The sequence below is a fragment of the Osmerus mordax genome, chromosome 8 (genome assembly GCF_038355195.1).
Source record: "Osmerus mordax isolate fOsmMor3 chromosome 8, fOsmMor3.pri, whole genome shotgun sequence".
Classification (NCBI taxonomy): Eukaryota; Metazoa; Chordata; class Actinopteri; order Osmeriformes; family Osmeridae; genus Osmerus; species Osmerus mordax.
Window position 1 is genome coordinate 948,119 of NC_090057.1, and position 10,108 is coordinate 958,226.

The 10,108-nt window shown below is 43.8% G+C and overlaps 2 protein-coding genes across 4 annotated transcripts; both read right to left on the bottom strand.

Annotated features, from left to right (window-relative positions):
* Positions 1–1,205: 1,205 nt before the first annotated feature.
* On the bottom strand, positions 1,206–8,659 carry brox (BRO1 domain and CAAX motif containing). Of its 3 annotated transcripts, none has more exons than XM_067241545.1 (13): positions 8,543–8,659; positions 4,975–5,104; positions 4,728–4,834; positions 4,529–4,625; positions 4,287–4,382; positions 4,100–4,172; positions 3,813–3,918; positions 3,448–3,537; positions 3,060–3,145; positions 2,801–2,882; positions 2,312–2,462; positions 1,853–2,012; positions 1,206–1,551 (listed from the first exon to the last, which is right to left on the bottom strand). In XM_067241545.1, the coding sequence occupies exons 2-13, from the start codon at positions 5,073–5,075 to the stop codon at positions 1,468–1,470; spliced, it is 1,233 nt and encodes a 410-aa protein (XP_067097646.1). In that variant the 5' UTR covers positions 5,076–5,104; positions 8,543–8,659; the 3' UTR covers positions 1,206–1,467. The 3 variants fall into 3 exon arrangements, with proteins under 3 accessions (XP_067097646.1, XP_067097647.1, XP_067097645.1); XM_067241546.1 differs by lacking the exon at positions 8,543–8,659 and adding an exon at positions 5,758–5,797 and having other exon boundaries at positions 4,975–5,076; XM_067241544.1 differs by lacking the exon at positions 8,543–8,659 and adding an exon at positions 5,758–5,794 and having other exon boundaries at positions 4,975–5,107.
* On the bottom strand, positions 6,057–8,549 carry si:ch73-91k6.2 (alpha-1,6-mannosyl-glycoprotein 2-beta-N-acetylglucosaminyltransferase). Its single transcript, XM_067241543.1, has one exon. The coding sequence runs from the start codon at positions 8,490–8,492 to the stop codon at positions 7,251–7,253; it is 1,242 nt and encodes a 413-aa protein (XP_067097644.1). The 5' UTR covers positions 8,493–8,549; the 3' UTR covers positions 6,057–7,250.
* Positions 8,660–10,108: the final 1,449 nt, after the last annotated feature.

Sequence of the window (10,108 nt, forward strand, 5' to 3'; positions counted from 1 at the left end):
ATTTGATTCATGGTTATACAGTTATTACCAAATGTAACTGATTAACAGATATTTAAATGCATTCACTGCAAGATGAGTACATCATTGTCATTCATAGATAAATCATCAACATGAGATTAATTCATTTTACATAACACAGTTAAGTTCTTAAGGCTAAAAACAGTGTAACTGACTGCAGACAGGTAGCAGGGTCACGCAGCACTGCAGCTGAAGTGTGTGAACAAGTACAACAAATACATAAACTCCTTCAGAAAGGTTTTCAAATATGTTTATACCCTACAGGAGATCAAACCATCAGTATGACCCAGTGGTGCCTGTGGAATGCTGTCTGAGTGTCAGTCTGCAGCTAGACAGAGGATTTCATTTAAATACATCAGATTTCAGTATAAACAATTTTCCAGCTACAGAGTTTTACAAGAGCAGTAAAATAGGCTTGTGTTGGAGTGTTTTTAGATCTTCTAGTAAATTAAATACAGAAAAAAATTATTTGTTCTACCATAGATTGTATAGAAATGTTGGAGTGGTTCACTAGTAATATATTATGTATACAGGAAAACAATAAATTAAGATTCTAACACAAAATCATTTTTTATAATCCCCTACAGTCCCAATAGTTAAGAATACCTCAACCTCAAAACAGAGCCAATAATATTTAAATGTATTATAAACTGAATAGAAAATAGAAAACAACTATCTACCATGTATAAAATGAACTGCAATAGATAGTCATGCAACCTCAAAAAACACCACAGATAAAAACAAACGAAATGTATTAATAGATTCCATGCATCCTTTTCTTGAATTGTTGTTAATTGTTGATTGATTTCCCTCTCCTGATCCAAGTTGTCCCCTACAGCCTGCCTGTGAGGCCCCTACAGCCTGCCTGTGAGGCCCCTACAGCCTGCCTGTGAGGCCCCTACAGCCTGCCTGTGAGGCCCATCTTACAGTACAGTCAACATCCAGCTTAAATGATCAGGCCTTGGTCAGAGGAAGTGCAGACACAGTACTTCATATGAGTAAAAAATAAAAAAGTACATTTCTTATGGAAGTTTACTTTTCAAGGAAAGGGGATGGACTCTGTGTAGGGTAGGCTTGTAGAGGCTGTGGGGGCTTGTAGAAGCTTGTAGAGGCTGTGGGGGCTTGTAGAGGCTGTGGGGGCTTGTAGAGGCTGTGGGGGCTTTTAGAGGCTGTGGGGGCTTTTAGAGGCTGTGGGGGCTTGTAGAAGCTTGTAGAGGCTGTGGGGGCTTGTAGAGGCTGTGGGGGCTTGTAGAGGCTGTGGGGGCTTTTAGAGGCTGTGGGGGCTTGTAGAGGCTGTGGGGGCTTGTAGAGGCTGTGGGGGCTTGTAGAGGCTGTGGGGGCTTTTAGAGGCTGCCGGAGAGTCCCCTTCCCATGATGCTTAGGAGACAAAGCAGCCAGGGTGTGTATATATGTGTGTATATGTGTGAGAGTGTGTGTACATGCGTGTGTTTAGGAGACCACACATCCTGTGTCCTTCTCTGGCTTCAGGTCCGGCTCCTTCACCGGCTTCACCTCCACCTCCTTGGGTTTGGCCTGGACACACACACACACTCAGGATCTCAAACACTGCAGTTACTCAGGAGACGCTTTCAACCAAATAGTACACCAAAGTACTGCAGATAATATGTTATAAATATTCAATAAAAGAAACATCCCAATCACAGAGCTACAATGATGGCATCTCCCCCTTGGTAAACACTGAGTTAACCAGCTGCATCATCACCTCCTGGGTGTCATCCCTGGCTGAAGGGAGGAAGATCATCTCACATCGCCCTGATCCTGACTGGACTACACAGTCCCATCACAGAGGTCTGAACAGGTGAACACCTCTCACCTTCTCATCTTTAGCCCCCTTGGTGAGGTCGAATGTTGCGTAGACTTCCGGGGTGCACAGGTCGCTGAGGTGCGGGAGCTCGAAGGTGATTGGATCAGCCAGGCCATAGCTGGCCTTAAGCTCCAGCTGGGGTGCGTCAGCAGGGACCTTGTGGAAGTATCTGAACACAAACTTCATCTTTTAACATTTCAACTTATCTGAACACAAACATCATTTTTTCACACTTCAACTTTCAAGGCAAGGCAAATATACTTTTATATGATCACATTTCATACATGAGACTCTATAAACTTCGCATATTTTGTGACAGTGAGTGTGTCTGTGTATGGTCGTACTTCATATAGACTTGAAACTATTTGTGTGTGTTTGACAGGGGAGTATATATTTATATTTTGTGCATAATTGAGTGTCTCTTCACACGTCTGTTTATATCTGTGTGTGTGTGTGTGCTAGCCTCACATGAAGCCGTTCTCTCTCTGGCACTTCTCCAGGGTGATCTTGATCTGGCCACCCAGCTTGAGGAAGAACAGCTGCTCAGAGGGCTTGGCTGTGCTGCCTGGGCCTTTGGTCTGACGGTACTCTTTACACAGAGCCTCGGCCCTGGAGTAACCTGCACATTCACAACACAACAACTGCTGCTGATGATGAGGGGAGAGTGACCTGGAAAGTGTCCTGTGGTACCACAAGTACATTAATGCCAGGTAGATTTGTTCATTACAACAGAGACGTAAAAGGGAATGAATGCTCATGATTGTAGCTCTTTCAGTGTCTTCAGCTCAGTCTACGGAACAGTGGACAACAGGACGTGAACAGGAGCAGGAAGAGGGAAGGGACAGGAAGTGAACAGGAACAGGAAGAGGGAAGGGACAGGAAGTGAACAGGAAGAGGGAAGGGACAGAGACAAGAACATGGAATAGACAGGGACAGGAAGTGGACTAGAATACTAACATTTCTCGGCCTCTAGGAGTGATCGGATTGACTCTCCACACTTGTCACTAGCCAGCAGGGTCTGTCCATGGTAACAGAAGGCCTGTAGGCAAGACACAGAACACCCATCACTAATCCTGACTTCAGGACTGGGGTTTAAATGTTACCCTGTAGAGCTGGCAAAGAATAGCCTACACGCATATCTAACCAGGGGCGTAGGTTTCATTATACATTGAAAACAGCACATCTGCCTACCCCCCCCCCCCCCCCCCGTCCTTACGTAGGCCATGTAGAAATGCTGCTTCAGCTGAAGGTACTTCCTCCATTTGCCGCTGCACTCTGGCTCCAGGGTGTTCAGAGTGTGGTCTGCAGCACAGGAGGAGAGCAGGGACGACCAATCAGACCACAGGAGGAGAGAGGAGAGCAGGGACGACCAATCAGACCACAGGAGGAGAGAGGAGAGCAGGAACGACCAATCAGACCACAGGAGGAGAGAGGAGAGCAGGGAGGACCAATCAGGCCACAGGAGGAGAGAGGAGAGCAGGAACGACCAATCAGACCACATCTTGATGCTTATTTACAACATCATGAATAATGATGCAACAGGAAATCACACTAAGGTATAATAACATGTCAAATGTGATTGTTATCAGATATGAATGCCTTACCAGCCTTCTGATAGAAGTTGGCTGTTTCGAACGCCAAGGCAGCGATGAGAGTGGCATTGTGCTTCAGCTCAATCGCCCTGGCGATGGTCACTATGACAAAGGGAGAAAAAAGTATTATCGGTGCAGGTGACAATCTCTGTCCATAACCGGAGATTCATTGAAGATACAGCAGCGTTTCAGGTTTATTTCCCATTTGTAACAAGTGAGCTGGAATCCTTTGGTATTGCTCCTCCTGACAGTTTCCTAGTGGCTTGTCTAAACCTATAATCAATAATCTAAACCTGTAATAAATACATTATTCCTAATCCTTTATGAGCTGCTATTCTTATCAATACATCCAATCTAGGTCAAGTGTGAACCCTGACCTTCTTGTGCCTCTGCTTGGCACTGTACGATGTAGGTGTCTATGACCCTGGGCTCCAGGTCCCGGCCCTTCTCAGCTGGCGTGATCAGGCGAGGGATATACACTTCCTGCCGGGAGACACAACAGGGAGACCAGTGTTTACACCCCCACACCTGAGGCAGGTGTGCATTTATAGCTCAGAGGTTTTGGATGAAAGTGTCTGCTAGATGCATGCATTAAAAACACTGTTATGTTATTATATGTAGCATGCTTGGGGTTGGAGGAACAGCAGAAGGAGGAGTCAGAAACCTTGAGGTGTTTAAAGATCCCGGCAGCCAGTTTCAGGCTTCGGTGGACATCCTTAGCCTCAGGTTCCGTTATGCTGGAAAAGAGGTGGAACCAGGAGGAATATCATGTGTGTAGTTTTGACAAGGCATTCATTAAGGGAACTATTTACGATGTAATAATATCTTCTAGCTACACTGCTGTCACTTACTTTTCCTTTCCTGCTAGTCTTGAGGCAAACTTGGTGTACCAGACTGCAACATTGAAAGCCATGGAGACCAGTTCAAAGATGGCATCTTGCTGAGCACTGTCATACAGTACAGGGGGAGGGAGAGAGAGAGACAGAGAGAGAGGCAGAGAGAGAGAGACAGAGAGAGACAGAGATGACCAGCAGTTATTATAATGTAAGACAAAAACCAGTGTCATGCCTCCTTGCCTCTGAACAGTCTCTACCTTGGTGTGTTCCCCTGTAAAGTGTCGGTCCACTTGAAGTTCTGCATAAACCGTAGCTTGTTCTCTTGCGTGGTACCATCCAGTGACACGATGAAGCCTTAAGCATTCAGAGAGACCAGCAAGAGCTTGTTGATACAGACATAGTTCCTCATCACTTAAGACACTGGGGGAAGGAGGGTGACACCTGAACAGAACAAACCTTGTAGGAGGGAGAAATATGCATCTGTAGCATTTTTCATGATCTCAGGGTTGCAGGTGAGATCTGTGAACATCTCTAGGAGCCTGGCTCTGGTGGTTCTCAAGTCACTGATAGGAAAAGTTCAAAGAAAACCACTGCATCAAATCCCATTGGTCCAAAAGCGATTGAGGCGAAACAAATACATTCACAAAGCAGCATCTTGATGATACTGAACATTAAAACTCAATTCGATGACCAAATGACATACTTGCATATTTTGTTTGCAGCTTGGCTTCCAGCAACTCCATAGAAGTTAAAGGAGACGGGCGCTGTAGCTTTCAATGGGTTTCGGTGGAACCAATGCGCCATTCTGGGGATTCAATGGTGAAACCTGAGATCTGCTGGAAGCGATATAGAATCCCATGAAAATCCAGGATATGTTACCTTCTTTTCAAAGGGTGGATAGCTCTTATGAGACTGACATAGTTTCCTTGTTTTATTTCGTACATTTATCAAATACTGAATGTAAAAATTGTCGTTTGTTTGAAGCTGTGTTCGCTTTAACGCCACGGAGACAACCTTCTACGTCTTAATATGATACCTTTAATTGTTGCTTTGCCTTTAATAGTAATGTTTTGTGTTGTAATGAGACAAAGGAATGTAGAATTTTGAATTAACTTGGAGGCGTTGAATAAAGGGCGAGAATGGCCGTTTTGTTCCGCCCAGGGAATAGGTCTTTCTTGGCCTAATGTTTAGCATGCTACTAGTCAGCTAGCTGACAAGCTTACACGATTTTTAAAACAACAGATTAACTATCGACTGAATGTGTCGATGAAATAAAGTTTATAAAGCATACATTTAAAAAAGCATCTCCATTACGTATGCTCAGTACAGTCAGTGACAGCTAACATTTGCTTGGGAGAGAGCTGTCTCGCAAGTCTAGCTTAGCAAGCTAACTGTCTTCAACGTTATCGAGTAACAAAGCTGAAAAAACAACTACTTTTCAGTTCAGAAATATAGACATTACTAAAACAATATTATTATTTTTTACCTTTTCTATACTGTTGTTAATGTGCTAACTAACGTAAACAAATCCTGCTTCGTAGTCGATTAACCAGCCAGATAGCCAACTTCCGGAAATAAATGCATCATAAAGGTCCCTGACCAGTTGAAGCGGGGCTTAATAATCACATGACTAGACACTCCTGGCGAAGTTACCTAAAGTTTCTGTGTGTACGCCTGTTTTATGCAACAGCGCAGCAACATTATTCATTAATGTTGTCATCCATAGTTTACAACTTGTGTTCAAATTCTCTGACAAATGAGGGTGACAATACAACCAAAGGAAAACAAGGACGTTTTTACTTTCCCATCTCGTCAAACATTCAGAGGAAAAACTACCAAGATATTTCAAGTGATACGTTCAGAAGACAGTGACAGACAGATGTACAGTATTTACATTTCATCATTGTAACTTCCAAACACATTCTCAGTCACCCAGTAAACAGCAGTTTACATAAAATGAAGCTACATTGAAAAGATTGTGCTTTGCAATAATAAATCTGATACAGTTCAATCATCAAGGATACAATCATCATGTATATTACCAAGATAGCAGAACCATCTGTAAAGGCATTGAGTTCCATGGTTAACTTCAAGAACCCCACGTCCAAGATGAAACAAACTCCCTCAAATATCTGTGTGTGTGTGTGTCTGTGCAATACGTCTTAATTTGGTCAGGCCTCACACATAGGATCTATACTCTATGTAAATAACATGAAAATGCAAACTCACCCTCAGCTAAGTCAGTCAGTAGAAGCAATATGTTTAGCTTTATACTTTTCAAGATCACAAAGTATTCCTAAACCTAATCACAAAAATTATCTTTCTCCACCTTCATCAAGGGCTAGAGAAAGGTATTATTTTATGACTCAAATTAGTGTATGTATATAAGTACTGTAATGTTTAGTCCACGACAACCTGAGCACCGACTTAGTGGCAAAATAGCAATAATTTATCGGTGTCACTTCCAAACATGGCATTGAGCATATGTCATAGTGTCTGCATCTTTGCTTATCTTTACTGTAAGCAGCATGTGTACCAATACAGAAATGCCATATTAAAGCAAACCAGTTAGCACACACTACTTGGCGAGTTGTTCAGGAATGTTTACCGTTATGCCTAACTGATGCAGGAGCATTACATGAACCTTTAACACATTAAGTAAGCTTAAAAATTCAATTCAACGCAACTAAACGAAAACCTGATGGGAAAAAGCTACAAATTAAAATGTCTATGTGTGCACAACGCATGACAAAATGATTGAAATCTTTGGCAATGGTGTTTGGTAGAAACATCAACAAGCTTTAAAATGAGCTGCATTCGACACCGTCTCCAAAACACATCCCGTCTTTTGGACAATCACAGACACAAATCCTAACAGGCTGCAACCTCTGGAAACCCTGAAAAGAACAAGTAATAATGGCCTTTATTTTCCTCAGTACATCCCATACGACGTGAGACCAAAGAAAAGCACCCACGGTTTTAGAGACGTTTGGCATAGTTTTTACAGAGAATATGATCTCTAATGTCCCCCCAACCCCCATTCTTCACATGGATCTTGTGCTCCACCGGCTCTGCGATGGACAGCTCAAGGGATTGTGGGAAGAGGGAGTCCTTCGCCTGCTGGAGAAATTCTTCTGCCTTCTGTAGGGCCCACTCTGGCCGGCAGTTCTCCTTCTGATGCAGGCCGCAGTTTCCGGTGTGGAGGACCCTGGACCCCTGGGCCATCAGTACCTTCAGAGGCTTGGCTATGCAGCCGCCCGAAAGGTGCTGCAGAGTCCAGTCCCAGTTGTAGTCGTCGTAGGAGCAAAAGTCATCCCCACAGCCCATCAGCTTGTAGTACACCTCCCTGGAGATGCCCATGCCTATGTTGTGCTTGGTGGACATCCAACCAGTGGTCCTCACCTTGTCAGACAGTTTGAAGAAGTCTGCTGACAAGCTGTCGTGGTTCCCCAGAGCCAGCATGTCACAGTCCGGGCAGCTGGTCTTCCTGAAGGCTAACATGTCCTTGTACAGGTGATACAAGTCAGGTAGCATGTAGTTGTCTTCTTCTAGGAAGATAGCGAAGCCGCTGTATCCCTGTAGCGCATGCACTCGCTCCCACACAAAGTGCAGCTTCCACCACCAGTGGTGTTTGGTCTGAGTAATGGAGGCCTCTCTATAGTGGCCATAGGAGTCAGGATGCTCAGCGTTAAGACATCCCGCCTTAACAGCCACATCTCTGGACAGGTCTCGCTGGCAGTCTCTTGGATCCTGTCCAGGAAACTCTGAGGGATACAGCTGAGTGCTGAAGGGGAAGTAGATTTGCAAGACTTTGCAGAAGGTTATCCCCTGCACAATGCTATTGATTTCCTCTGAAAAATAGTCATGGCTGAAAATAAGCAGAAAACTGTGGACCTCAGCTGCTTTTTCCAACGATGTTATTAGTATTTTGAGGTAGTCTGGTCGGTTGTGAACCTGAATCACTAGAACCAGTTGAGGTTCAGCGGAAAACATATCTCTGTTCTGAATGTTTTGTTTATAATTGCCGTTGTAAACGGAAGTTTTCATGTCCTGTACGGAGTCGAATTGAAACTTCGTGTCTCCAGGTAATACGTTCTCATGAGCGACACTACTTGTGTCGTTGCCAGATATTAAAACACGAGTTGAAAACATGACCGTAACAAATATGAATGAGAGACCCAATGCAACAAGCAGATTCTTTTTAAGAATACGAAACCTCATTTTCGTAACTAATGGCAGCTTTTAAATAGAAAACAAAGCTTGTGAATCACCTTACAGTGAACGTCCTCATTATCCAGTTCATGTGGTTGGCAATAGCAACATAGTGGACACTCGTGACTGCGGTGTCCGTGAACCTCACTTTGTCAGAAAGTTATGGTTTATTTTTCTGAGTCGACGTGGGATTCTCTGTTCGGTCGAAACCGATGATGATGTCTAGCTCGTGAACACCTGTGAAGCGAAGTAACAGAGAATCGAATGACTGTATGTTTTGTTTGGTAAAGTTCGATAGAAAACTTAATGGCTTTGTATTCAGGAAATACATTTGACTTTAATCCTATCTGAATGTTTCCACTTATGGAGGAACGCTGTTGAGACGACTTACCCGTAGAGGTGTCATGTGTCATAGCTCTCTAACTAGGAAGTGGGTGGTTTGTACAGCTATGAGCTGGGAGTAACTTAGAAAAACTGTGTGCTGACGTGTACTATCCAGCCAACGGGAAACGACAATTGTGCTTCGTCAACGAGTCAAACCTAGTTGGGTAAAATGAGGTGGTAGTTTTAAAGCTCATGCAAATCAATCAATTTGCGGGGAAATTTGTATTTGCAGTTGCTTATACTGTGTATGTGTGTGGTGGAGGGGGGGGGGGGGGGGGGGGGGAGTGGAGGGAGTGAGGGAGGGGGGGGAGTGGAGGGAGTGAGGGAGGGGGGGGAGTGGAGGGAGGGAGGGGGGCAGCAGTGCAAAGGTAGCCTTACACATTTACTAGGTATACTGCAAAGTAACCACTACCAGTAAACAGTACAGCAGAGTAGCATTTTTATTGATCCCAAAGGGGAATTTGCACTGTTGCAACAGCAGGGGCAACAAAATATGCAAACAAGCATGCACAGTAAGGCAACAACTAAGAATAACCAGTATGTATGGCCACACTAAGGTGACATACAGGGTCAGAAACTAGTAAGGAGTGACACAGTGCAAAAGCACCACATTTACTGGGAACAGTGCAAAGTAACTAGCAGGCAGGGTGCAACTGAAATGGAAAAACGTTTTATTTACTCACAACCCAGATGGCCTCTAAACTCCAGTAATAACAGAGGTAATAGAAGTGACTCAACATGAGTAGTGTACACATCAAAAAAGGGTAGAGCAGAGCCTGTTACAGCAGAGCAGAGCCTGTTAGAGCGAGCAGAGCAGCAGTTTATTGAACCCAGTTAGGAATTTACACTATTGCGACGGCAGGGGCAAATTAATATGCAAACAAGCATGCAAAATAAGGCAACAATTCAGGATTACAAGTATGCTTGGAATACACGTATTTCAAGAAGTAGGGGAGTACAAGTAATTCAAGTATGCTAAGTAGGGCCACAACTAAGGTGACTTGGGTCAGAAGTTGTAAAAGAATGAGAAGGACCAATGGATGTTTATTTATTTTCACCTCTAGATGGCAACAACAGACTACACCGGTGTGACTATCAGGTTTCCAGTGTGTTCGCTTGAACCCTTGGGTCTGCTTCTCTCCAACCTGAGTACATTTTAATTTCCCCATAAATAATACTAATCTTGTTTTACCTTTCTTATAAAGTGTATTGTAATTTTTTACTGTGGGTGGGTATAGTTC